Here is a 26,812-nt window from a genome sequence, read left to right as displayed (position 1 = left end):
ATTATACATAGCAACAAGATGATCATAAGATCTATTCTGGCTCTACAACTATGAGATGATTCAGAATAGTTTCAATGGTCTTGTGAAGTGAGCCATCTACACCCACAGAGAGGACTGTGGGAACTGAGTGTGGATCACAACATGGCATTTTCACTCTTTTTGTTTGCTTGCATTTTTTTTTCCTTTTTGATTAGATTTTTCTTGTATAGCATATTTGTGGGAAATATTATATATAAGAAATGCACATGTTTAATACATATTGGATTACTTGCCTTCTAGGGGAAGAGGGGAGGGAAAAAATTTGGAACACAAGTTTTTGCAAGGGTGAATGCTGAAAATTATCCATATATTTTGAAAATAAAAAGCCTTAATAAAAAAAAATATATTCCATCCCCATTTATCCCACAGGACCACTAGAGGGAGGAAAATATAAAAATACAAGGTTAATTCCTAAAAATATACAATAGGCTATTAGTGAATTCTACAATTGTCTTACTCAGGCTCCTACAACTCACTTTTTGCTATGAAGTCCCCCTTACTATTTTCCTTTCCCATAAACTCGAGGTAAAATGCTCATTTCTCTGTAGTCTACTTGTGGTTAGTAACTTCTAATCTGTTTCCTAACACAAAACTAAATTTATACATATTATAGTTTGTAAGATGCCTCACTTTGAACCTATTGAGTCAATTCTCCTCCTCCCTGGTTTTCTATTATATATGTGTACTGTAATGTAGCTCTTTCTATATATACATATATCATAATGCACGTGTGTATGAATATGAATTTGAAATCTCACTAGAGAAAATGTATTTTCCCTTTCACTGGTATCATCCTAAACAGTTTTAACTAAGGTGAGGTAACTAACATCTGTCCACGGGCTCTAAAACTTAAGAGGGCACATTCTAATGAAAATGTTTTGTTTTCCCTTTCACTGATATCATCCTAAATAGTTTAAACTAAGGTGAGATAACTAACATCTGTCTAAGGGTTCTAAAACTTAAGGGGGCACATTCTCACAGAATAGAAAACTGAACCTACCAGTAGTTCACAAAAGCAATTGAAAGTTACTAGTTTCTTCTTCCTTCCCCTGCCCACAATATGAACTCCTCAGTCTATCTTCCATCCCTCCACTATATAGCAAGCATTCCTGCATTGGAATAGACTGTTACAGGTTCTCAATCCCTTTCCTCAACCCCAACTGATCTATTTCTAAAGGTTTTTGTCCCTTGTCCTAGGAGTGAAAATTTACTGGTGCTTTTTTGTTTTGACTACAAACATCTTGATCATCAGAGTAACAGATTCCTTAAAGATGAAAATATAATATTAATACCTAGCCCCAGAGATAAGAGTACCACTATATTGCCAGTTTTGTTCCCCTCATATCAGAAATTCCAGTCAAATGGTATATAAGTGTGGTAATTTAGAGAGCCTGTGTTGGGGAATCTCTTCCCAATTATTCCTGACTTCTTCCAAGATACAGGTCTAGTCTGTCAAGTTACAGTCAACAGTGCAAATCTCTTGCTGCAATATGCCAGTAAATTTGTCACCATGAGCACCAAAATACTCTCCAGAATTTTAGGTTCCTGGGAGGCACAGAGGTAAAGCAAACACTTGGTCCCTTAAGTCAAGCTCTCAAGCTACCCTGCCTCTCCTCTGCCCAGGAAGTATGGGTGCACTGATCAGAGAGAGTTGATTTAATTTCTCATTCTCCATCCTAATATCCCAGGCTACAGGAACAGAGAGATCTGCACAAAGTCTAGGGATCTGATTTCTAGCTTCAAGAAAATAAACAAGACTCCCTAGGCCCTCAGAAGGATTACGCAGAGTGCAAGACTCCAGGGAGCTCCTAATGTGGTTGGGGAAACAAACATTAACCAACAGCCTCTCAGAGGGGAATCAAGACAGACTGTGTCCTTACCCTTGGCTCTGGTCAGACCGTATCTGGAGTAGCATGCTCGTTTCTGAGTGACATTTTAGATCACCATCACCCCTAGCCTTCGGAGTCCCCATCACCATCGCCCAACTGGACAACTAGAGGCCTAATGTTTCATACTCCACATGTCCAACGACCTTGTGTCCCCACAAAATTTATCCCTTTCTAAAATTTCCCTATTTTTTGATCACCACCCTCCAATGACTAGTGCCATTCTTAATTCCTCACTCTCCATGTGGAAGTTATCTAGCTCCACAGGCACTTTGTTCCCATAAACTCAGCCACTGCCACCTCAGCACAGGACCTTGTCTCTGTACCCCACTCACACATGACCCCCCAACCTCCACCTCTGCCTTGGTACTGGCTGTAGCTTTCCAAGCTCAGAATGTTCTCCTTCCATGCCTCTACCTTCTGCTGGTGCTCGCGGCTGCTGATGCTGTCCTCCCTAAGGTTATCTTATGCTACCTCCTTTAGTCTCTCATATGGACCTCTGTATATAAATTATCTCCTAAACAGAATGTAACCAGTGGGAGGGAAAAGCCAGTTTTACTTTGTACTCGCCTCTTAGCACAGTGCCCCCATACTTAATGCTAGTCGGTCACTGATAAAGTCAGGAAAACGATAGTGGGCAAGGATCTCAAATCACACCATAGGATTGGCTGAAACACCCCAGAGACTTTAGGGGGCCAAGGAACTATCTTAGGTACCAGAAAAGCTGTAAAAATTCCTAACCACAAAAATAAAACAGACCCTTGCCCCTTTAAAATAAAAACCTTCTAATGAAGGCTGACCAATCACTTATCTGGAAAACAGTATGTAACAGTATCATGACAACTTAATTTGAAACCCAGTTTTCTAATAAGTAAACTGGAAGTTGAGTATGATATGCTAGCAGGACTGTGATCTCAATTCTGAAAAACACAAGTCAGTCCTGTTATCTTGAGCAAATACCTTTACCTCTATGAGCCTCAGTTTCTCTATCTGCAAAACAGGGGCTATAATTACCTCAGAATTACCGGGGATCAAATGAGAACACATGCTAAGCTCTACATAATTATAAAATGCCACATGGACAAAAGCTATGAGCATCTCTTATCTAGGCCTCTGTAACGTGTTTAACCAATTCCGGCCAGCTCCAAAAACAGCCATTTCTCAAAGTATGAGGTTATAAAAGAAGCTGCCCAATCCTGCCAAGTATCTTTGCTTAAAGCAGCTCTGGAGTGAGAGATATGGAATGGAAGCCTTTGATGTATAATCTGGCAAGAAGACAATGAAGTCACCTCCTGGTGCTAAGCCAGCATCTGTTCCCACAACAAACAAGCAATTGTTGGGGGAAAAGGGAAACGGACAAACACAGACAGTCCTTCTTTTTTGTTTCCACCACAAAGACATACAGTTTTTCCAATATGACTGTCTTGCCCAGACTACTGAAAGCTCTGGGAATTTCTGTACCTGCTTATATGTTAAAGGTGGGTGGCAGTGGGGGAAATCTGCATCACTTCAGCTGTACAACATTAATGAGTTATAGATTTCCTTTAATCGATATACCAAGTAAACCACAATGGACAGAGAAAAGTTTTCATGGCCCTCCCCCTTCACAACTCATGCAGGAAACCAAGAACCAGGAAAAGCTGGTAGGCCCATGGAGCACAGTCCAAAGTGTATATACAGAGCAGGGCAGCCAGGCTTAGGAAGGGTCTTCAGGCACGAGCCTGTAAGGATCTATGGAAGGGATGCAGGACTCTTAGAGAAGACCATGGTGGCCACAAGCTGTTGTCACACATTAAGGGTGATCATGTCATAAAGAACTTATTTTGATTGGTCCAGAGTAGGATCTAGAAACAAACGGACAGTTTTAGGGAGGGAGATTTTGGCTGAGAGCTCCCAAAGTCAAACTGTTCCAAAGTGGAAGGGCCTGCTTTGGGAAGCTTTTAAGAAAAGGCCAAATGGCCACATGTTGGGGATGTTATGGAAAAGCCAACTGCACTTTACTCTGACTGGACACTGGACTCGACCCTGGGTCCCTGAAGCAGATTTGTCTTCCTAATTACAAGTTATCTAACATTTCCCATGATCATGTTTGGGCCTCCCCATCTAGCCTGGCCATTCCTTGAGAAAAAGGCTTCTTGGAAGGCCCAGTGCCTAAGCCATTCAGGACCCCAGAGGATCTGGCTGACCTTATCATTAATTCCATTAGCTCCTTATGTAGAGAAGGCTTTTAGGGCCTGATGACCCTGGGGAAAGACAGTGTAGGGATGATTCACATTCAGAGAGGTGATAAGATTTGGGTGTGGTTTGTGGGCCAGGATCCAAATCCAGGTTCTGTCATTCAGTCTCCCGACTCTCTCTCATGTTTGTTTCAGGGTGGAACACAGAAGGGCCCCAGAGTTGTCAGAGGAGGGAGGGGTACACTAAGGGGGATAAACAGCTGCCAAATTCCGAACCCTTTGTGGGAAAGACCTGGGGAAGTCCTACCCCAATTTTCTTTCCCTGAAACCCCAAGAGCAACTCATAAATTTATTAACCTAGAATATTCTGAAGTTGTGATCTGGGCTAAATCCACAGGACGAAGAGGGAACTCCTGACTATGGGATTTCCAAATAGCTACAGAACTTAGAAAAATTTTCTGTTAAGTAAGGGGAACCCTTTTCTCCCTCACTGTCAGGCCTGGGGTCTCTTAGGGAATAGATACCTCAGATACTCAGCCCTGAACACCTCTGAGGCAATCCCCTCCCCATAAACAGAGAATGGGACCTGCAGAACTGGAACTCCCCAGGCCCACAGAACTGGAATTCCACAGACCCACAGCCCATGATGCTGTAGGGGCTTGAGTCCAAAAACTTTCCAGAACCAATGCCAAAATCCCATTATGTATTCATTATGTCCCAGGATGGCAGGACCAGGCAGATCGCTCCTGCTTCATGTTACATTTCTCCCATTCGGACCACGGAGGCTTTACAACATGCAAGCGGGTTTCCACATAAAGTGTATTGGGGAAATATGTTGGTCCCAGGACCTTCACAGCCATCTTATCTTTACAGCATCCCAACTGGCCCGTGTACTAAAAACAGGGGTCAAGGAGCCCCTCCGGCAAAGATGAGCTCCAGGGCTGCCTGGATGTCCCCCCCAGTTGCCTGGAGAGCTCGGAGGCTCAGCTCATCATCATGGATGCCCATGTCTCGGAGTTGCTGTAGCTGAGGCTGCCACTGGCTCTGTGGGAAGACAAGATAATTAACCACCGTAAACAAGTCAACTTTTATTAATTAAGACTTCACTAAGTATTGAAGATAAAAAATGTAACAGGGCTATTTCTGCCTGAAAAGAGATGGAAAGACAGAAGACAACAAAGCTTTCATAGAAAGAGAATTTGGCAAGGCACAAAGTGTGATGGAGACATCCATTTGACTTAAAAGCAAAGGAAGAGCCATTGGAACTGAACTTAGAAAGATGGAAAGAAAATGGGAGAGGAAAACATTTCAGATATCAAGAGGATTTTTCAACAATCAATATCCACTAGAAATCGTATTTTGCTAAAAACTGAGCTTTTAACAAATTCTTTGTCTTGCTCACAAGTAACCTCTTGAAAGGCAGAGGGAGTAACATGACTACTGCTCTAGACTTGATTCTAATCAACAAAGTTGGTGAAATGAAATCAATGGGAATCACGAAAGAAAGTCACGCTAGTCTTAACAATCATCAGAAATGTTAGCAATCGACACATTTTCTAGAATTGAAACTGATTTTTTAAAAGTTCAAAGAAAAAACAACGATGATTCTATGGCTTTGGAAAGAATCTAAAAGAGAATGTGGAGGATTCCCAATAATGAATTTCTAATGATGAAAAAAGCAAATGATCCCAATGAAGACAGAGGAGACAAGAGAATGACTGATGTAACTGGAGTCCAAAAAGTCAGATTTCAAAAGGATTCATCTCTGAAAATGGAAATAGAAAAGTATGACTAAGGAAGAAACTAATCAATAAGCTTTTATCAAACACCTCCAGTGTGCCAGACAAGTGGGTTCAGGACTGGGAATATAAAGATAAAAACAAAGTATTCTATGTCCTCAAGCAGCTTATATTCCAATAAGGGAAACAAATACAAAATATACATTAAATAGTTCTGGAGGGAGGGAGCTCACAGAAGCAGGACAGGCTTCCTACCCAGAGGAAGAGCTCCAGTCTTAGGGAAGTCTAAAAGGAAACCAGGAATTTCAAGGAGCAGAAGTATAGAGGGAGATGGCCCTAGGCATGGGAGATAATCAGTGCAAAGGCGGGAAGTGGGGCACAATGTGTGAACAGCCAGTTGGCCACAACCATAGAAAAGAATGTTAAAGACTAGAAAGGCAGAAAGGGGCCCAGCAGTGAAGAGCTTCAAGTTATACAGAAGAACATAAAAGAGGAGGAGGGACCAAAATGCCTTTAAAAAAACCAGTGATGACCATTTAAGGATTATATGTGTAGTTTTAAGAACATTTTAAACTAATAATTTGTTTTTATACTATATCCATTTCCAATGACAACTCAGTGCTTATAGACATGCAAAACTCAATTGTGGTTATTTGTTCTTTCCATTTACACTGTTGTGGTCATTATGTACACTATCTTCTTGGCTGGCTGACTTCTCTGCATTAATTCACATAAATCTTCCTATGCTTCTCTCTTTCTTTTTTTTTTCCTGAGACAATTGGGCTTAAGTGACTTGCCCAGGATCACACAGCTAGGAAGTGTTAAAGTGTCTGAGACCTGCTGATGCTCTCTAGCTGCCCCCTTCCCATGTTTCTCTAAATGCATCATGCTCATCATTTCTTTTGGTTCAATAAAATTCCTTTTAATACATTATCCATAAGTTATTTATCCATCCCCAAATCAGTGAGCAACTATTTTGTTTCTAATTTTCTGCTATCACAAAAAGTGCTACCATGACCTTGGGTAAGGGGTAGGTGTTGACAGCACACACACGCTTTATTGAGGTATATGCCTGGCAGTTGGTTTCATCTTATTTTAAATCTAAACTAAGGTCAATAAGAAGATACCAAGGCCATTGCTTAAAGAGGATGACTTACATTAATCAACAACAAAAAAGATAGCAAAACTACTCCTTGCCTATTTTGATTCCATCTTTTGTCTACAGTAATAACTCTTTAGTTGAAAAGTATCAAATAGACAGGGCTGAGGAAGTGAAATGCAATGTAAGTAGAACCAAGAAAACTATGTATATACAATGACTCCAACTACAAAAATGGAAAGAACAGCAACAATTCAAATCACAACATAACAATTCATTAATAAAAATTCAATGTTGCAAAACAGTATCCATTAGCCCTAGCTCTAAAACAGATATAGAACAAGAATCTCCTCCTACCCCAAGTCCATCTGCCAAGGTGTGAAATTGGGGTGTACAATGCTGCACATCATGACAAACTGTTCTGGTAAGTTAGTTTTGTTGAACTATTTTTTTTTTAATCCTTTTGATTGCTTATTGTAAGGGATAGCTCTCCAGGAAGAGAAAAGGAGATAGATATACTGAAAAGGGCAGAAAAACATAAGATAGTAATTTTCATTTTATTTTTTATTTGGGGGGAGGCAAGGCAATTGGGGTTAAGGGATTTGCCCAAGGGGGTCACACAGCTAAAGTGTTAGGTGTATGAGGCCAGATTTGAATCCAGGTCCCCCTGACTCCATAGTTGGTGCTCTATCCACTATGCCATCTAGCTGCCCCAAGGTAGTAATTATTTTTTATTAAAGCTTTTTATTTCCAAAACATATGCATAGATAATTTTGAACATTCACCCTTGCAAAACCTTGTGTTTTGAATTTTTTTCCCTTCCTTCCTCCCATCGCCCGTCCCTTAGATGGTAAGTCATCCATATATATTAAACATGTACAATTCTTCTATACACATTTCCACAATTAAGATAGCATTTTTTTAAAAAAATTTAAGAGGAAATTAAAATCAAAAGAGAGCTAGAGAACATGGAGCTGCTCTACCAAACTCTTATCTCTTTGTCTTAAGATCTTCCAGATAACATTACTCTAACTGCTGGTAATCTTTAAAAATCAGATACTAAGACAAAAAACAAGCAGATAAATGAGCTGCCCATGTTTCAAAAGGGAAAGAAGGTAGATTCTTCACGATTACACAAGGAAACATCAGAAGGTTGCCAAGAACAATGATGGGACACTGATTTCATCTTCTTTGAGAGTGGGACTACACTTGAGGGGGTAAAAGGGAATGCCACTTATGGATGAAATTTACTTAAATTTTAGCACAGCATTTACAGTTTCCCATGCTATTATTATGGACAAAACAGAAAGCTGAAGACAGCATAAATACATAGATTTTTAAATGAATGAACTCAAATGTGCTCAAGTCTCTCTAAAATGTAGTGCCATGGAAGAGTACATTTTGACTGGCAAAACTGCCAAAATGGTCTTGGGCTGTAATGTTAAGGATACTAGGGATGTATCCACCATTCAGGCTATGACAAAATATTATGTCTCACATTTGGATGAGCACATCTGCAGAAGGATGACCCAGATAATAAATGAACTAAAATAGGTGACATAACAGAAACCGCTAAAAGAATTAGGGATGTTTATCCCAAAGAAGAAGACTCAATGAAAACTTAAATTCACAAAAGAGATTAGATTTTTTTATGTGTGACACTGGAAGGCAAAACCAGGACCAGGACATGGAAGCTAGATTGAGACAAATTCCAGCTAAGAGGAAGATGCTCTAGGATGCTCTGAAAACAAGTAACCAAAGGCTAGATGGACATGCTTCAGAGAGAATCTGTATCAGCTAAGGTTTCGAATTGATCATCATTAAGGTCCCTTTTCTCATTCTCAGACTCCACAAGAGGTGCACCCTCTGAAAGCTCACCTCTTTAGGTGGGATAGTGCTGAGGGACTCACCTGGAGATTTGGCTGACCCGAGGCCTGCAGGGCATGCTGGAGTGCCTGGCTGAAGAGATCATTAGTAATGGGGGTACCTGACTGGACACTGGTGGACATTGGAGAAGTGCCTGAAGAGTGACCCTGAAAGCAAATCAGTTGTCAGTGACCTCCTTGGAGAAATCTCAACATTTATCTGCTTCCCCAATAAATTCCCTTCTTCCCCAGTCCCCAAATCATCTACTATAACTCTTATCTGCTCTATTTCTCCCTTGCTACCCAACAGGGTATACACATATCTTTGCTCAAAAGGAAGTAGCCCATAATCTCCACCTGGGGGAGAAAAATCCTCTGAATCCCTCCTCACATCTTGGAGTCCTGTTGGGCCCTAACTTCCACGTTGATTCAAGCCCCTCTTTAGTAAGCTTCTAGAAAAGAAGCTGTCATTAGCAAAGACTATGTGAGCATCCGTCAAAAACAGTACAGAAGTGATCCCAAGAATAGAAAAGACTGGACAGACTTCAGAGTTCCCTTCCAACTCTAGGATTCTTTAATTCTACTTTAAAAAGCTGGAGAAATCACAGGAGCATCCTGGGAGTATGATTTTCTTAGGTTCGTAGTCATTAAAGCAGGATTCATGTGTGAGCAGCAGGAACAATGTGCTACCATTATCAAACCTCAGGAGAGAGCCTGGCATATCTCCATCAAGATGAAGCTTGCTGGCATCAGCAAATGGAAATGTCCTGCACAGGAAGGTTCCACTTTCCTCAGGGCCTGCCCTTTCGCCCTTACCTGAGTGCCAGGGGTAGGGGTGTGAGAGCTGCTTTCCGGGGTGCTGGCCAGGGCGAGGGCTGTGGCCAGCTCACTCTGTGTGATGGGCCGAGGGCCAGCCGCTCCACTATATCCCAGGGATGCTGGGCGTGAGCTAGATGTGCTGCTGGAGGGCGTGGACCTTGTGCTCTGGTAGAGAAAACAAGAATCAGAATAAGAGTCCGTAGGTAAGCTGAGCAAGTGTAATTTATGCCACATAAAACTTTTGGGGGGAGGTCCCCATTCTGGCAAAAGACACAAGAAGTAACCCCTAATCCAAAAGCAGGATTTGTCTGAAGGATTCTCTTTAGGCAACAGAACTCAAATCTATTAAAGCCAGAAAAAAGGAAAAGGACCTGAGATGAGCCACAGGGCTGTGATAATAAAAGAACCCACTCTCATCTGGGGGGCTCTGTGAAGGGCTTGCTCCCAGAATATGCTACTGTACCTAACAGCAGGCAGCGGGGATAACTTACTGGATGAAAGTCGTCTTCATCATCAGAAAGTCCTTCAAACAGGAAGCCACCTGGTCCAGGGGAGAACAGATTTCAGTAAGAACAGCAGAGAGCCACAGACTCAGTTCCAAAATTCATTTTAAGTTACTCTCTAGCAAATTTGTACTTCATTTTGTCTCTGGAAAATTATGGGACAGATGCATTTCACTGACTCAAGCTGAGTGTTCCCAAAAGCCACTCCCCCGCCCCAGCAACATACAGAAGCCCTGTGGGGTGTCAGTCCCTGTCCCAATAACCACTGAAGGCTTCTGATTTCCCAAAAGGCAGCTTGCTCACCTGGCATGTCCCTGTAGGAACTAGAAGGCAGGTTGCGAGAAGAAGCCTCTGCCACTGGGAGCGGAGTGCTGCCTGCCACTGAATGCAGAACCAGGATGATGGCATTGACTAGAGCAGGGTGAGCTGGGACCAGCCTGGGGTAAGGACATTAAGAAACAGTCAGGTGACCTAGGCTGAAGCGTGCAAGCTCCTACAGCAAAATGGCCCAAGTCCTTGGCCAAAGCTCAGTCCAAGACAGGCCGTGCCCCTTAAACCACCTGCCATCTGGAGCTTTCGGCAGCAGGTTTCTCCTGCTTATCACCCTCCCTCTTTCTCTACTGCAACAGGAGTTTTCTATGGGTCTAAAACAGTGTGAAATCCCCTGACCACATCCCTCAGCAAAGCAAAGGCCCAAACTGAAAGAGACTTTCCTCAAGCACTCATTTACCACGCTCTCCCTACGTGCCAGGCCCCGTGCTGAGCAGGAGAGACAAACTGCAGCTCCGCACAAACAAGAGCTCACAGACTAACCTGGAAAGAGGCAAGGAGGGAAGGCACGGGCCTGAGGCGTGCACCTTCTGGCACATGGCGAGGTCGTGGCTGAGACTGAAGGAAGCCAGGGAGGGCCGGAGCAGCTGTGTGGAGGGAGCATTCTGGGCAAGGGCAAGAGCTAGAAGCAGCATCCAGAGGACAGAAAGGAGGCATCATGGGCAAGGAGCAGCAAAGAGGCTGGCGTCCCTGGATCCCAGAGGCCAGAATGAGGGGAAGACTGGAAAGGGCTCTGAATGCCAAGCAGAGAATTCTAGATTTGATCCTATGGGAAGGAGCCAAAGGTGTTTATTGAACTGGGGGAAACAATATGGTCAAACCTATTCTTTGGGAAGATCAACATCAGGTGAATGGAGGTTGGACTGGAGTGAGCAAACCCTTGGAGGAGGGAGACCAAGCAGCAGGGTTTATAACCAGGGAGTAGCCGTGCCAAAGGAGAGAAGGAAGCAGATGTAAAGATAGCAAGAAGAACAAACCAACGAGGAGCTGAGGAAGACACACAGCTGGTGAGCCTAGCTAATGGGGAGGATGCAGTGCTCTTGATATTAATGGAGAAATTAGAAAGGGGGAAGGATTCAAGGCAAAAAATAACGTGTTTAGTTTTGGAATGTAGAGTTTAAGATGTCTACCGGACATCCGGTTTGAGAGATCTAAAGGGCACTGGAGACTGAACAACAAGGGAAAAATTAGAGTTGGATAATGAGACTTCAGAATCACTGCTATCGAGACAACAGATGGGACGTGGCAAGATCACCAATAAGTGAAATAGCACATGGAGAAGACCAGACCACCCAGAATAAAGCTCCCCGGGACACTCACCAAGAGTGGCTGTCAGACAGGGGGAGAAGCCGATAAAGTAGTGCCACAGACACCCAGAGAAAAACCAAAAAAGTGGAGGACTGACAGTGTCAACAACTGCAAAGAGATCAAGAATTAAGGAAGACTAAGAAAAGGCAAAGAGATCAAGCCATGTTTAAAGAGATCATCAGTAATTTTGGAGAGGGCTTTTCTGGCTGAATGAGTTCAGAAACAAGACTGTTTAAAAAAAAAAGTGAAAAGAAGGGCAGTCACAAAAGGAAGCTGAGATATGGGACAATAGATAAAAAATGGGGAGAAACCAAGTGATGGCTTTTTGAGGATGGAGGAAACATAAGCATGTCTGTTAGGAGGCGAGAAGCAATCAGTAGATAAGGAGCAACTGAAGATGAGTGAAAGGGTGGAGATGATGAAGGGGAAACCTGGTGGAGAAGATGGACAGGACAGGATCACTTACGTATGCCAATGAGTTTGCCTTGGTAAAAAGACTTAAGGAGAGACCCCTCTTCAGAAGAGGCAGGAAGGAAGGAGATAATGGGAGACAAGAGGGATGTGAGATGAGGAAGTTCAGAGAAGGGGAGTCAGAGCCAAGATGGGGGAGAATATAATCCTTATCTGAGCTCTTCCTGGCTTCCCTCAGATTGACACCAGAGCAAGCCTCTGAACGGGTTTTGGAGGGCTAGAACCCAGAAATATTTGAAGTATAACAAATATCCAGCAGAAGATATTTTGGAAGAACTATCTCAATCGGGCAGTTGGGCTCTTAGTCAAAATACAACGGCATTTGCAATTCCATTCTGGTTCAAAGGAAGGGAGGAGAGGGAGCTCTCAGCAAATGGTCTTAACTTCTTCAGTAAAATGAGGCAAGGTTGTCAGCTAAGAATGAGAGGAGGGAAAATCATGGGAGGGAACAAAAAGGTTTGGAAGAGCCACTGCTATAAAACAGTATCTGTAGACAAGCCAGACAGTCATTTTCTCCAGTTCATTCAGCAGTACACATGGAAGAGCAAAGGCAGTGAATGGCAGGAAGGGGATCCAAGGCTGAGGCATGGCAAGGCAAGTCAGGCAATATAAGGGACCAAGAGTGAAAACCAGGTGAGTTGGGTTACCAAATGCTGTCTATGGGGAAGTAAGGAGAGTGTAGCTAATGCAGGGATGACAGCCTGGAGAGAGGGCACAGAGAGGAGGGAGAACAGGGTCTGGGTTTGGGGCGGGGAGGCAGAAGGGCTGCTCCTCTGATGATCTTCACCCTTCAGACACCCATTTTTCTCCCTCCTCTGTTCTCTCTGAAAGCTTCCCGAAGTCACGTGGGTCCAACCAGGGGCCAAGTGAAGCATTTGCTTCAAATATCCAGGGAAGGGCTGCCTTGCATTTCCCTGTGCCTGGCACAGCACCGGACTAACACATATATGACAGCCTGATTAAGCCTCTGCTAACAGAGCATGAGGACAGGCATGATACACCTTGCTTCCAGCATTAGTTTCCTGCTAGGAGCCTGGCCCAGAGCCCCTGCAGAAGGAACCTTTGGCAGTCAGACCACCCCTCATCACAATGGGCTGGGATAGACAATCCCAAATCAGAGCTGTCCAACCCAGCTCTGGGGATGATGGATGCGTCCCAAACCCTGGCTTTAGTTGGCCAGTACACAGGCTGTGAGCTAGGCTGAGAAGACTTCAAGACCTTGGAAAAGACAAGGCTGTTCAGTCTCTTAATCCACAGAAGGAGAAGAGAAAAGAGTGAGTACATAGTGCTTTGGGGGAGCCAGGCCTTGTGCTAAGCACTTTACAAACATCACCCCATCCAAACCCCTCTGAAAGAGACTGCTTCTGTCCCCCATATACAGCTAACTGAACAAGGAACAAAATTAAATAACCTACTCAGGGTCATGCAGCTCAAGAGTCTGCAGTTAGATTTGAACTCAAGGCTTCCTGACTCTAGCCTGGCAACTCACCAACTACACCATCAACTAAAATAGTAATTTTATGCAGCTTGGGAGGAAAAAAATATCCCTTTCCTGACCTTTTTCTTATCAACTAGTCAACAACAAGCACTTGCTAAGTGCCTGCTCTGTGCCAAGCGCTCTGCAACAAGCTGCCTATTCTTCAGCCACATCCTTTATCCCTCCATTCCATGGCATTTCACCCTGTCCATTTGGGGAAACTTTTCTTTTCAGAACATGCTAAGATAGAAACTCTCAGTTTATTGGCTGACTGGTGTCTCCCCGCCTGTGATCTCGATAACAGCAAAGTAATAAGCCCCCCCTACACAGAACTCCTGCCTACCCTCTAAAACATCTTGAACTCCCAAACCTTTGACCTGAAACATGGACCAAAGAATCCTAAACCGTTCTGGTCTGCCTCTCTTTCCTACTATGGCCCAATTATCACTAAACTCAAGGATGCCCAAAGGCTTCCCATAGTAGTATATCTCATTTCCCTTCTCCTCCATCCTCCTTCTGTGGAGGGATCAGTCCCAGCCTTATATGCAGGGGACTCAGGAGTTACCCTCATTTTACGGTGTCAGTCCTAGAACTGGTAATAATAACAACAATAGCTAGCACCTATACAATAATAAATCTTTGTGACCCTCATAACAACTGGAGGACACAGGTATTATAATCCACTTTGCAGCTGAGGAAATTGAGGCTGACTGACTTGCCCAAAGTCACACAGCTACAGAGCATTTGGGAAGGAATTTTAATTCAAGTCTTCCTGACTGCAAATCCAAAGCTCCATCCTTCTGCCACCTCATCTTCATGGAAGAATTAAAAAGTCGCTGGACTATCCCAGGACCCTCCCCCTTGTCTCCCTGAATGTTTCCAAGTTATCTTCCTGGCCTTCCCAGAAATGAGTTTTCAGCACCCACCCCCATTCCCAGTGGTCCTGACTTTCTCTAGGCCCTTCCCACTCTGAATCTCATCTCTTCTCACCCACTTGCACCCAGAAAAGTTCAAGGGTTTTTCTGGGAGAGAACAGACTTGGAGCAAGTGCTTGGCCACATGGGCCACGAGACACTTACGTATCCAGCATGCTGGGATCAGCGAAGACGGAGAAGAGATCCTTATCCTGAAGCACTCCTGGAAGAGACCCAGAAAATACATCAGAGAGTAAGAAGAGAAAGGATGAGAGCTCTAGGGGGCTCGGCTCCTCAGAGGGTTCCCAAACTTCCTAAAGAGAGAGCCCAGAGGCCTGCAGGCTCCGTTCAATAGAGAGCCCTGGGCACCCACAAGGCATAAGAACCTGCATGGCAGAGTAGCTCCCCTCCTAGTAGTTTATCCTTCACCTTCTTTTCTTTAAGTGATTTGCCCAAAGCTGCACAGCTGGGTGTCTGAGGCCTACAGATCTCAAAGGAACTGAAGAGTTCCAAGAGGAAAAGGGAGGGAAGCACTGCCATCACAGAAGGTCCTCTCATACAAAGGCATATGAGCTGGAAATAGACTGCCATGAACAAGGCTGACCTGTACTTCAAGAAGTGGCTCCAGAAAGGATCCATAATTATATGTAACCTACATCAACCTACTAATTATCTTGGGGAGAAAGGGTAGAAGGAGGAGATATGGAGGGAAAGATTATGGAACTCAATTTTTTTTTAATTGTTTTTACTTGTAATTAGGGAGCCAGAGGGGAGGAAAAAAAATGTCATTTTAAAAAATACCAAGAAACAAAAAAAACTGAACACTGACTCTGTGTAAGACCTCATACAATCAAGCCAAGTCATGTGTCCACAAAATCCAGGTCTCATTCTGGGCTGTTACCTCCTCAGGAAAGCCTTTCCCAATAACCTGGGACATTAGAATAAGACATTCTATAGAATCACATAACTTCAATATGAAAGACCATCCAACCCAAGCCCCCAAAAGAACCCTCTGTACAAGAACAACGTGTTCTCCCACAGCTCACCAATATTGATCTTTACCAGTTTTTTGGGTACAACTTCACAGTTGTTTCATTGGTATTTCACTTATTATTTAGTGATCTGGAACATATGGTTGTGTAACATCTTTTGAGAATTATCTGCTCCCATCCTTTGACTACTTGTCCAACAGTGACCTTTCAGAAAGCAATTTTTGGGCCTCCATATAAAGGCCTGTTAAATGACTATAGTGAAGGGAAATCAGAAGACCAGAGCTCAAGGGAACAGAGGGATCAAGGAACAGCAGTCTTGCTTTATTTTGAAAAGGAGAGAACGCAATGAATTTCTAAGTAGAGAAGGCATTAATAATGAGGAAGATATGAAAGTTGATAAACAATGGGTAGCTTCATGAAACAAGACAGTGGAAGAACTCGTAGGGGTAGAGAAGGATGTAATGCAGTTAGCCTTGGCAAGGAGGACTGTCCACCAGTTCCTCTAGACACGAGAACAGGAGACAGACAGTATTTCTGGGATGTGTTGGGGGGAACTGTTAGATCACCATCTGCTGGAGAGAGACTTAAGAAGGATTCTAGCCGCTACAGTAGCCATGAAGACAATGCTGATGATAGCACCAAGGGAGAAAGATGCAAAGGCTCTCCTACCTTTATAAATTAGGACATGGAGGCTCAGAAGCCCTCAGAGAGATTTGCGCTAGGGACCACACAGTATGGGTCTGATGTAGCTAGCGCATGAATCCAAGTCCCACTCCACCCACTCTGGTCCCATGATAGAGTCAACAGAGATTTAAAAGAACTCTCAACAATTTTCACAATCATCTGAGGATCTTTACAGCACTTACCCAGTGCAATGGGATCATTGCTGAGGCCTGGGGTGGCTACAATGATCTGATCCAAGGATTCTTTATTTGCTAGCATCTTAAAGACCTGTCAAAAAGAAGACAGCCCAAATCCATCAGCAAACACCACCACCTTGTAGGAAGAGAAACTTCGAGGGATCTCACTCTTTACAAGTGGGAGTTACAATAAAGTATGTAAATCAAATCATCAGAACAAGGGCCCAGGTAATCGCTTGAATATTAGCTGCTTTCTCTTTTTTCAAAAAGAAACAAAAAGTTGAGGGAGGATAAACAAACAATAAGGACAGCATGACTATATTGGATCCCTCCATCCTGCCTCCACACTGACACCTCCCTCATGATAAGGATGTCTAAGAACAAATGCCCAAGGACAAAAGCCTCATGCACACCAGAACTCCTTTTCAATCCATCACCAGCTAAAATTGTCCATTTCTACAACCCTTTACATATGGTGAGGTCTTTAGATTTAATTCTGTTAATCTACCTGGCAGGAAGGATTAGAGCTGCTGCACAGATTTTTTAAAAATGAGTCACAGAGAGCTGAAGCAATTTATTCAGTCAAAATAATAAAGTAAAGTAAAAAACAAAGACCTGGGCTTTTGTCTTGGAGACATGTAGTCGTTCCAATGAACCAAGACTGGCACTATGTCATTAATGCTCTACCTAACTGTACCCAGGCCCCTCTCAGAAATACAAAGGATCCCCTGATGCCCAAAGACATGCCAAGAATACCCCAAGGACGTCTTGGTTACTATGACAACAGTTCCCAGATAATCCAATCCCTTTCAGACCCTGTCCTGTGTTCCTGGTAACCAAACAAGTAATAAGAAATCCTAGATTTGGGTCTACACCTCATACTTACTGCATCTCGGTAGGCAGGACTGCTATGCAAGGCAGTGTGCAAGACCCGGAACTCCCTCTGGGCAGCCACTTTGTCCACAGGCTCTAGGGGCAAGAGGTTCCAACAGACAGATGTGAGCCAGCAGAAGAGGGTCCACACAAGTTTAGAGCAGGGCATCCTCCCTTGAGAAGAGGGCCACAGAAAAGGGAGGGCCTGGCTGAGATGGCTGCCATGTGCTAGCTCCACACCACCTCCCCCAGGCCAGACTGGGGCTTCAAGGTCTAGTCTCATCCCTGATTACTTTCTTGCCCTCCTACATGCAAGTCCACATGGTCTTATCTATCATATGATTCTTGGCCTTCCTGAACTCTGTACAAATGGTTTGGTTCTAGAAAGTAAGGGGAGGTGTGGAGATCAGGGTCACTTCCCCATTACCAACCAATAAAGCAGATGCCTCTTTTAAAGAATGAATGAGGAAAACAGTCGTCTACTAGCAGCACATAAGAGTCATTAATGGCAAAAAAAAAAAAAAAAAAAAAAAAAACTTTAAGATTTGGTAGCTAGGAATATTAAGACAAGATAACAGACACTGTTATAAGAAGATACTCCCAACTGCTCAAGGCTTTGTCTCCTCTGCAGCAAGCACAGAAACAATCCCCAAATACATTTCAAACTCTAAGTAATATAATAGTTTAAAAACAATGCTAACTCTGTTTTTTTCCAGTTAGAGGGTGAGAAATTTTCTACCCTCTAAATATAACATTAGCAAATTCATAATTAGACCTTTGGCTTTGAGGGCTTGACAAAAAAAGAAAGCATCTTTGCACCTAAGTGCACAACAGGAATGGTTTCCCTCCTAAATGAGGAACTCCATTTGCATTTTAAAAAAAAAATAAATTTTTTGATCCTAGGCAAATCATTTAACCCCAAATGCCTCAAAAATAATAATAATAATAATAAAATAAAAAATTAAATTTATCTTTAATGTCTTAACTTGTGTTTTTCCCCAATTTAAAACAATTTTTACATATTTTTAAAATTTTTGAGTTCCAAATTTTCTCCCTTATCTTCATCCCCAATTAAGAAACCACATGTGAAGTTATGCAAAACATTTCCTTAACTCATATTGTGAAAGAAAACAGATCTCCCATCCTAACTCTCACACACACACACACACATACACACACACACACACACACCCTTCAAGAAAAATAAAGTTTTAAAAAAAAAAAGAGAGAAGAGACAGAGAGAATGCTTCAATTTGTATTCAGATACAGTTTCTTTTCTGGGTATGGATAGCATTTTTCATCAGAAGTTCTTCAGAAAAGTCGTGGATCATTGTACTGCTGAAAATAATAAAGTCATTTATAGCTGATCATCCCAAAACATTGCTATTACTTTACATACAGTACATTTCACTTTGCTTGAGTTCAGGGAGGACTTGCCAGTTTTTTTCCTGAGAGCATTTTGTTCATTTCTCATAGAACAATAATATTCCATCACAAACACATACCACAATTTATCCAGCCATTCCCTAATTGATGGGCATTTTGTCATTTTACAATTTTTTTGCCCCAAGAGCTGCTATAAATATTTTTTGTAGATATGTTATTTTCCTTTTTTTTTTTTAAATCTCTTTTGGTATTTATGCCTGCTAGTGGTGTTAGGTCAAAGGATAGGCATGAATTTATTGATCTTAAAGATCATATCTTTTGATCACTTATCAATTGGGATATGGAAAAAAATTAATTTTGAGGTAAAAAGATCTAGAATCAGGAAAAAAAGGATGGGGATCATATTTTAATATAGTCTCTTGAAAGGAGATATGATAAGGAGTTTGTTTTCACAACTTGTTCAATCTGATTTCATACATGTGTTTGTGAAAGCAGAGATTCTCACATTCAGACAGCTCCTTTGGAGTGGGGATTGTTTCATTTTTTGTTCTTGTATCTCCAGGGACCAAAGCGCCCAGCATGTGGTATGTGCATCTTAGCTGCTTGTTGAATGTTGGAGGAAATTCAAGGAAAATGGAACCATTAAGGAATGCACTGCTACTAGGCCTGTGAAAAGACTCAGCCATTCTGGAGAACAATTTGGATCCAGGCTCTTAAACTTATTAAAATGTGTGTACTCTTTGATACAACTATGCCATTATTTAGCCTATACTACAAAGAGATCAAAAAAAGATAAGGTGGATAAGTACAATCTAGGCTTCATAATCAAAAACTGGAAACTAAGAAAATGCCCACATATTGGGAAATGGCTAAACAAATGGTGATATATGGATGGAATAGAATATTATTTTACTCTTATGAATGACAAAATAGGTGGTTTTCCAAGGAAGCTGGGACAACCTCTATAATCTGATATGCAGAATTATATAAGACAAATTTAGATGATTTATACCACAGGAACATTAAATAACTTCTAAACTCTAATTAATGCAATCCTTAACCAGCCAAGGGGACTGAAGATGAATCATACCACCCACTTCTTGCCAGAGATGTGATGGACTTAAAATCCAAAATGAGACATTCATTTCTGAAGGAGAAGGTATTAAGACTGAGATATGTTCATAAAAATAAACAAGTTTGCAAAAACAATGCTTATTTATTAATTGCCTGCAGAGAGTAATGACTCACTTTAAATTTCAAGCTAATAACCATGCACAACTCTTAGTACTGTGAAACAGTGTCAAAAAGTACCTGTAAAACGTGTTCATTTTTAGACAAAACCTTCTTGAGGCCCAGGATTTTCTAACCTTCAGGTAAATAAATCCTTAATATATTCTGTTTTAGTTCTACAGTACCTACAAATCCAATGTCATTGGATTGACAATGTCAATCAACCAGCTCCATCTCTGGCAAGCATAGAATGGACTTGAGGGCCAAAGGCTGGTCAGCCAACTTCACCATTAGATGCCAGTCCAAGAGACATCCTCTCTTTTTCTTGCTCTTTCTTCCTCCTTTGAAGAGAGTAAACTCTGCCACTCACAAGCTGATGAGGCTGACAGATGTAGTCTCTAGGCAAATTATGTTTATCAATATTTTTTTAAAAAGCATAGCCATTAAAGAGTTCAAAAATGTGTCTTTTTTTTTTTTTGTAATGAGCACAAAACACAAAAACACTAAATCAGAAATAAATTCCTGTCAAACTAATCTATTTCTTCTCCATCCATGGTATGCCTTTTCCCACTTGTGTATCTCTGTACAAGCTGTTTCACATGCCTGGAACTTGCTTCCTCCTCACTGCCACTTCAAGTCCCCAGGTCCATTCAAGCTCAGCTCAAGCACCATCTCCTCCAAGAGACCTATCTTGACCCCCCCTATCCCAGATATTGGTAATTCACTTCTAATCCTTCCCCCTCCCTCCCCCCCAGTACTTTGAATATATTTTTCCTGACTTGTAATTTTTTTGGATCCCCAGCACTTATCATATAGCAGGCATTTAAAATTTTGTAAATTGATTTAAAATGTCAAGTATATTCTTATCCAAGAGGCTAGAAATGATAGAAATGCAAAAAGGGACTGATGTTCAAAAAGAAAAAGTCAATACTGTCTTACTCAGTGATGGGAAATTCAGAAATAAATAATAGATAATTCTTGTAACAATTTCATTAAGTGATATCTCTAGGTCCTGATCCCATCAACTCATAGCATTTTCCTTCCCTTGAAAGATACAATTTCTGTCTAAATGAGACTACCAACCACTCTCACCTGCTTTCTGATCTGGTTCGGGCCATGACTTTCGCAAAACATGGACTGTAGACCCAGGCTGAATACCATAGAAATCAAGAGTCTGTTCATCCTTTAACTTTCGACCACAATAGATTAGATCTGAAACAGAAGGATCCGTGGTTTTCATAAAAGATCAGAATTTAAGGATATTTCCAAATAAGCTACATCAGCTGACACTATTTTAGTTTATCCACATGGCAAAGAAAAGAGAGATAGGATGAAAATTTCAATTTCAAAATGAAATATTAATAAAGTGTTCACCCATCAGTTGACATGCCTGGTCCTTTTAAGAGGTGTGCTTGTTGACTATTTTTCTGCCTATAAATTCTTTAACTGATTTATGACTGAGATCCCAAAAGGAACAACATGCTGTTATGAAAATGGGCTCTGGATTTCTATTTTAAATTGGAATTAGCCAAAATATGACAGTTCAAATTCTGGCTCTGCTGCTTTCTACCTATGTGATGGTGGACAAGTCACTGCCCGGTCTGAGCTTCACTTTGCTCACCTATAAAATTAAGGCACTGGAATAATCTCTGCTCTAAATCTCGTTACTCTAACTTGGGTCTAGGTTTATAAAGTGACATCTCTAAGTCTTATTGTTCATAAATATATTTTGGTTGCCAAGGGCAGTATGTATGAGATTTGTCCACTGGACTGAGGAATCCCTTGCAGACCCCTGGCTCTGGCTCTAGACCAAAACACAAACTCAATTACATGACGTCATAAGCACTGGGCAATCAGAGGTTGCCTGCCCCAAGGTATTCTTTACAATGAACTATGGGAAAGGAGGCGGCAGTTTTGACTGCCTTTCACTTTAACACTCTTCTGAGTGATGCAGAAGCTCCGCAGAGCTTTATGCTTCATTTGCCAGGTTTCAGACAAATGTTCTGGAGAGTTTTCCGAGTGCCACCAGATCTCCAGTTCTCCCCACAGAGCAGGACCTCAGCTCTAACACAAGCAGGGCTACGAGTCCCCTCTGACGTTCTGAAAGGCTCGGCACAGCTACCGGAGGCTCACCAATCAGCTCCGGATCCGGGACCGACTCCTGCAGCTTGCCGGCAATGAGCTGCTTCAGAAAAGAGATGCTGTAGGCGCCCAAGGAGTAGTCGCCCAGCTCCGTCTCTGGCAAGCGCAGAATGGACTTGGGGGCCAGGGGCTGGTCGGCCAACTTCACTGCGAGGTGCCAGTCCGAGAGAGACATCCTCTCTCTTTCTCGTTCTCTCTTCCTCCCTGGAAGAGAGCAAACTCTGCCACTCACGAGCCTCCGAGGCCCGAAGGAGCCTCTAACCTGCCCGCCGAAAGATTCCCCACGTCAGCCCACCGGATCGTGATTATGACGTCACTTCCAGGGCCCGCCACCTTCGGCTCCCAAAGAATGGGGAATCTTAAGTCGGGACACCTGGCCTGCACGTGCTCAGAGCAAAGCTAGGCCGATCTTTGTGCTTGGCACACAGCAGGTGCTTAATAAGTGATAACCTCAGGATAGAGCAACCTGCAAAGTGCACTTTTTTCTTATTATAATCCTGCCCTGGGGGATGGGATTCTGGGTTGGGCGAGAGCCAGAGGTCATGCCCGGACCCCCGGGTCTCTCTTCCCGCCTGCCTTCTGGGGAGGAGAGCCGATGACCTCCCCAGGCCCGGTTCCATCATCTGTCCCGGGGATCGAGGTCAAAGACTCCCCCGCGACGTAGGCCCTACGCCCCGGAAGCCAAATGGGATGAGAGCGGAGAAGTGTGGGAATTGTCATCGGCGTCATGGCGGAAAATAGACCCCAAAGCGCAGGACCTGAGCCCACCCGGGGCCCTTCCCCTCACCCGTCCCGCGGAAGGAGCCCGGCCCGCAGAGCCGCCGGGATAAACACTCACTCTGCCCCTCACACCGGAAGCCGGAAGCTCCGCGTTGCATGCTGGGAATTGCAGTTTTCTACGTCCCGGTCTCTCCTCCCATTCCCCCCAATTTTTCTACTGATCCTACTTATGCCAGCATCCATCCACCCACCCCTCCGCTCTCCCAGCCAGCCCGCTAAAGAATACGTTGTACGCATGCTCACTGGGATTCGGGGCTCCTCCTCCTCTTTCTCCTCCTCTTCTTCTGGGTCACCCGCGCGCAGTCTGGGGCACGAGCACGGCCGCGAGCGTGTTCGCTCCAAGAGGGTGGGGCCGAAATGGCCCCTACGCGGGTCCGTTTGAAGCTGGCAGGCTCGAAGGCCTGGAGAAGGGCTGAGAGGGAGGAAGGGGAAGGGAGAAAATGGGGAGGAAAGGCAGGGCGAGGTGAGGGGCCCCAACTGGGTCGCACTGAGCCGAGCTGAGGATAGAGACGCCGTCCGTGGGTCCTCGCGTAGCTCGAAGGCCCAGAGCGAGGGCGAGGAGGAAATGAGGGAGAGGAGTAGGAGCGGGGGAGGGGGAAGAGGAGAGAAAGGAGGGTCTCACGTAACCTTCGCCCGGGTTCTCGCGAGATCAGCGCCTGGGTGGTCCTAACCCAGAGGGGGCAAGGCGCCCCCTGGAGATGGGGAGGGAATATTGCAGGTTCTCGTGACCTGCAGCCAGTGCCCGGTCCTCAGTTTCATCATCTGTGAAATGGGGACTTTGGAATAAATGGTCTCTGAGGCCCCTTCCACCTCTAGATCTATGACCTGATTTGACATTTATTAGGCGCCTACTTGGTGGCATCGAGCTAACTACCAGGGTTGACTCCTAGGCAAAAGTGAGGGAAAGAATCCCCGCTCTGGGAGAAGAGGGCAGCCCGGCCAAGAGCTCTCTCACCGTGACCACGAAGCCTCCTGCCCCCTGCTGGAGGGGGTGCCCACCCAAGAGGACCATTGGTTCCAGCGGCCATGAAGGCAGCTGGTGCTGGGAGCGCTCAGAGCTTGGTGGTCCCTCACGGCCACCGGCCCTCGCCAGCCGTCTTCACCTTTGTCCCGTCCCTGGGGGAAAGAGAGAGAGAGGGGCTTCTTGGAGGCTTTGGGCCCCTCTGCTTCACAAGCTGGTGCCCCAGGATGTTCTTGGGCCTCTTGGAAAGGGAAGCCGCAGTAACCATGGTAGCGACTCCAATGGCCCCCTGTCCTACCTCCTGGGTGCCAGAGGGCGGCAACCCCCTAAGGGCTCTCTGTAGGACGTTTGTTTGGGTTCTCTTCACCCCAGAACCTCTGAGGAACAGAGGCCACTGGAGACCTTGCCTTCCTGCTGGCCTTTTGGTGAGAACATCCATCGTCTTTGATGAAAAGCAAGGTTTTGGTCAACAACCTGAAACAAATCCGGTGAGGACTCCCACCCCCACCCATACATTCTTTCCTTTTTTTTAATACACATTTTTTTACGAATCTGTTGGTTGAGAAAAATCAGAGCAAAAGGGAAACACCACGAAGAACATGAACATACCCCGTGCTGATTTACGTTCAGTCTCCATAGTTCTTTCTGGATGCAAATGGCGATTTTCTATCCAAAGTTTATTGGAAATACCTTGGATCATTGAACCACTGAGAAGAGCCAAGTCTTTCACTAATGACTGCACTATCTTGCTGGTACTGTGTACAATGTATTCCTGGTTCTGCTTGTTTCACTCAGCATTAGTTTGGTAAATCTTTCCAGGCCTTTATAAATTAGCTTGTTCATCTTTTTTTATAGAATAATAACATTCTATTTCATATGCCAAAACTTATTGAGCTATTCCCCAATTGATGGACATCTACTCATTTTCCAATTCTTTGCCCCCTATATTCTTTAAACATGGAAAGTGTAGCATAGGAAAATCTGAAAATAGTGGGTGCCCTGTTGATTGAAGAACAAACAGGTGAGTTGTGATATGTTAACAAAAAATATTTTTGCCCTTAAGGAAAGAAGACCAAAGAATTCAGAGAAACGTGGGAAGACTTGTATGAGATGGTATAGTAAAGGAAAACCCAGAATGACATATAGAATCACTCAGGATAACAAAGAAGCCATGACCATTCTTGGTTTCAGGGCATGGGTGTTAAAACAGACAAGTGAGGAGCAGTGGGTGCAGAATATAATACACACTTGTTTGTTTAATAGTTTTTCTGTGTCACAAAGAATAATATCTATAAGAGGTAGAAAAGGAACTCAACCTTGAAAAAAAGTAGCTCCTTCTAAACTTGTAGGGACAACGTATATAATAAAATGGAGGCAAAACAGTTACCAATTATGGGTAAGGAAATTTTAGGTAAAGGTCATTTTTAACTGGGAAGAGGAATGGATGTAGGGAAGTAATGTGAAATTAGTCTGGAAAGATAGGTTGGAGCCAAACCACCAAACTGTGGTGGTCTTTAAATACCAACCTGAATAAGGAGTTTATATTTTGTCCTGAAGGCAACAGGCCAACCCTTAAAATTCTTAAGCTGGGGAGTGATGACATGCTATGCTTTAGGAGTGTTATGTTGGCAGCTATGTAGAAGACAGATTGGAGAATAGATTGGAAGTAGTCAATTAAAGGCTATTTAAGTTTTCCAGGCAAAAGGTGTTGAAAGCGTGAACCAAAGGTGGTAGCTGTGTAAGTAAAAAGAAGAGGATAGATACAAGATATGTTTAGCTGAGGAAATGAGTTTAACAGTCAAGTAATTTATCCAAGATCACAGTAAACATTAGAGGGTTTATTGTGACCCAGGTCCTCTACCTCCAGTCCAAAGTTCTGTACCACATGGTACAGCATCAGGAAAGAGAATCACCAGACATTTTTCTTGCTTCATTTCCACTGCTGTTATCACTTCAGTCCCAGTTCATGTCCTCACATTGGGGTGGTGCCTCTTAACCCACTATCCTGCCTCCAGATCCATCTCTTCTGATCCATCCTGCAGAGTCATCTTCCTAAAAGACCAGTTTTATGAGGTCACTTCCCCTTCTCACTGATGTAGCTCCTCAGTCATAGGAAATCAAACCCTTCCTGTCCCACCCTTATAGTCTATTTCCAATCTGGATCTCCAATTTTACATCCTATTACTCAGAAGAGGTATATCCCACTATAGCCCAGTTGATCTTCTCAATGTCCTCCAAACCTACAAAACACTCCTTTCTCAGTGTTCTTATTCCTTTATCTCATATATTTCAACTTTTGTATGACTCTGCAATCTGAAGCCTTTTTTTTTTCCTGAGGCAATTGGGGCTAAGTGCCCACACAGCTAGGAAGTGTTAAGTGTCTGAGGCTGGATTTGAACTTAGGTTCTCCTGACTTCAGGGCTGGTACTCTATCCACTGCACCACCTACCTGCCCCAATCTGGGGCCTTTTAAGAGAGAACTTTCATTTTAACCAATACGAGGTCTTAAAGAGCTACGTTGTATTTATATAATTGATACAAATAAATTTTCCATTAATCTCTTCTGTTTGATGTCTATATAGTTTATTCACACAAATTCCTGTTGTTTGTCCTTCACTCTTGAAGAGGACCATGATATCAGGAAGGTGATGTTATGACTTGCAAGTGAATTGGGGATTTAAGTGAGGGAGGGCTGTGCAGAGTCACCAACCTCACTCTCTTCCAGAGCCATCTAAGTCCAACTGGCAAGATATAGCTCAGGACACCTGGAGATGGCTCTGGATGCAGTAGGAGACCTTGGCTTTTTTTTTTTTTTTTTTTTTTTTTTTTTTTGCTGAGGCAATTGGGATTGAGTGGCTTGTCCAGGGTCATACAGCTAGAAAGTGTTAAGTGTCCAAGACCATATTTGACTCAGGTTCTCCTGACTTCAGAGCTGGTGCTCTATCCACTACATTACCTACT

The 26,812-nt window shown here is 43.4% G+C and overlaps 1 protein-coding gene across 3 annotated transcripts; it reads right to left on the bottom strand.

Annotated features, from left to right (window-relative positions):
• Window positions 1–3,452: 3,452 nt before the first annotated feature.
• On the bottom strand, window positions 3,453–23,226 carry UBL7 (ubiquitin like 7). Of its 3 annotated transcripts, none has more exons than XM_051982253.1 (11): window positions 23,134–23,226; window positions 22,102–22,314; window positions 21,061–21,180; window positions 17,366–17,448; window positions 16,486–16,570; window positions 14,793–14,850; window positions 10,431–10,564; window positions 10,116–10,165; window positions 9,622–9,789; window positions 8,851–8,973; window positions 3,453–5,146 (listed from the first exon to the last, which is right to left on the bottom strand). In XM_051982253.1, exons 2-11 carry the CDS (start codon window positions 22,283–22,285, stop codon window positions 5,009–5,011), a joined length of 1,143 nt encoding a protein of 380 aa, XP_051838213.1. In that variant the 5' UTR covers window positions 22,286–22,314; window positions 23,134–23,226; the 3' UTR covers window positions 3,453–5,008. The 3 variants fall into 3 exon arrangements, with proteins under 3 accessions (XP_051838213.1, XP_051838212.1, XP_051838211.1); XM_051982252.1 differs by lacking the exon at window positions 23,134–23,226 and adding an exon at window positions 22,949–23,063; XM_051982251.1 differs by lacking the exon at window positions 23,134–23,226 and adding an exon at window positions 22,898–23,052.
• Window positions 23,227–26,812: the final 3,586 nt, after the last annotated feature.

Source organism: Antechinus flavipes, chromosome 2, assembly GCF_016432865.1.
Source record: "Antechinus flavipes isolate AdamAnt ecotype Samford, QLD, Australia chromosome 2, AdamAnt_v2, whole genome shotgun sequence".
In the NCBI taxonomy this organism is placed as follows: Eukaryota; Metazoa; Chordata; class Mammalia; order Dasyuromorphia; family Dasyuridae; genus Antechinus; species Antechinus flavipes.
Note: the sequence above shows the minus strand (reverse complement) of the source record. Positions and strands in the feature narration are given on the sequence as shown.

Coding starts and splice junctions, on each gene's coding strand:
- UBL7 (XM_051982251.1), bottom strand. CDS start 22,988: ATGCAACGCGGAGCTTCCGGCTTCCGGTGTGAGGGGCAGAGTGAGTGT. Junction 14,851..16,485: donor CAATGATCCCATTGCACTGG/GTAAGTGCTGTA, acceptor GGTCTCTTCCAG/GAGTGCTTCAGGATAAGGAT. Junction 8,974..9,621: donor CCCCTACCCCTGGCACTCAG/GTAAGGGCGAAA, acceptor ATTTGCTTTCAG/GGTCACTCTTCAGGCACTTC.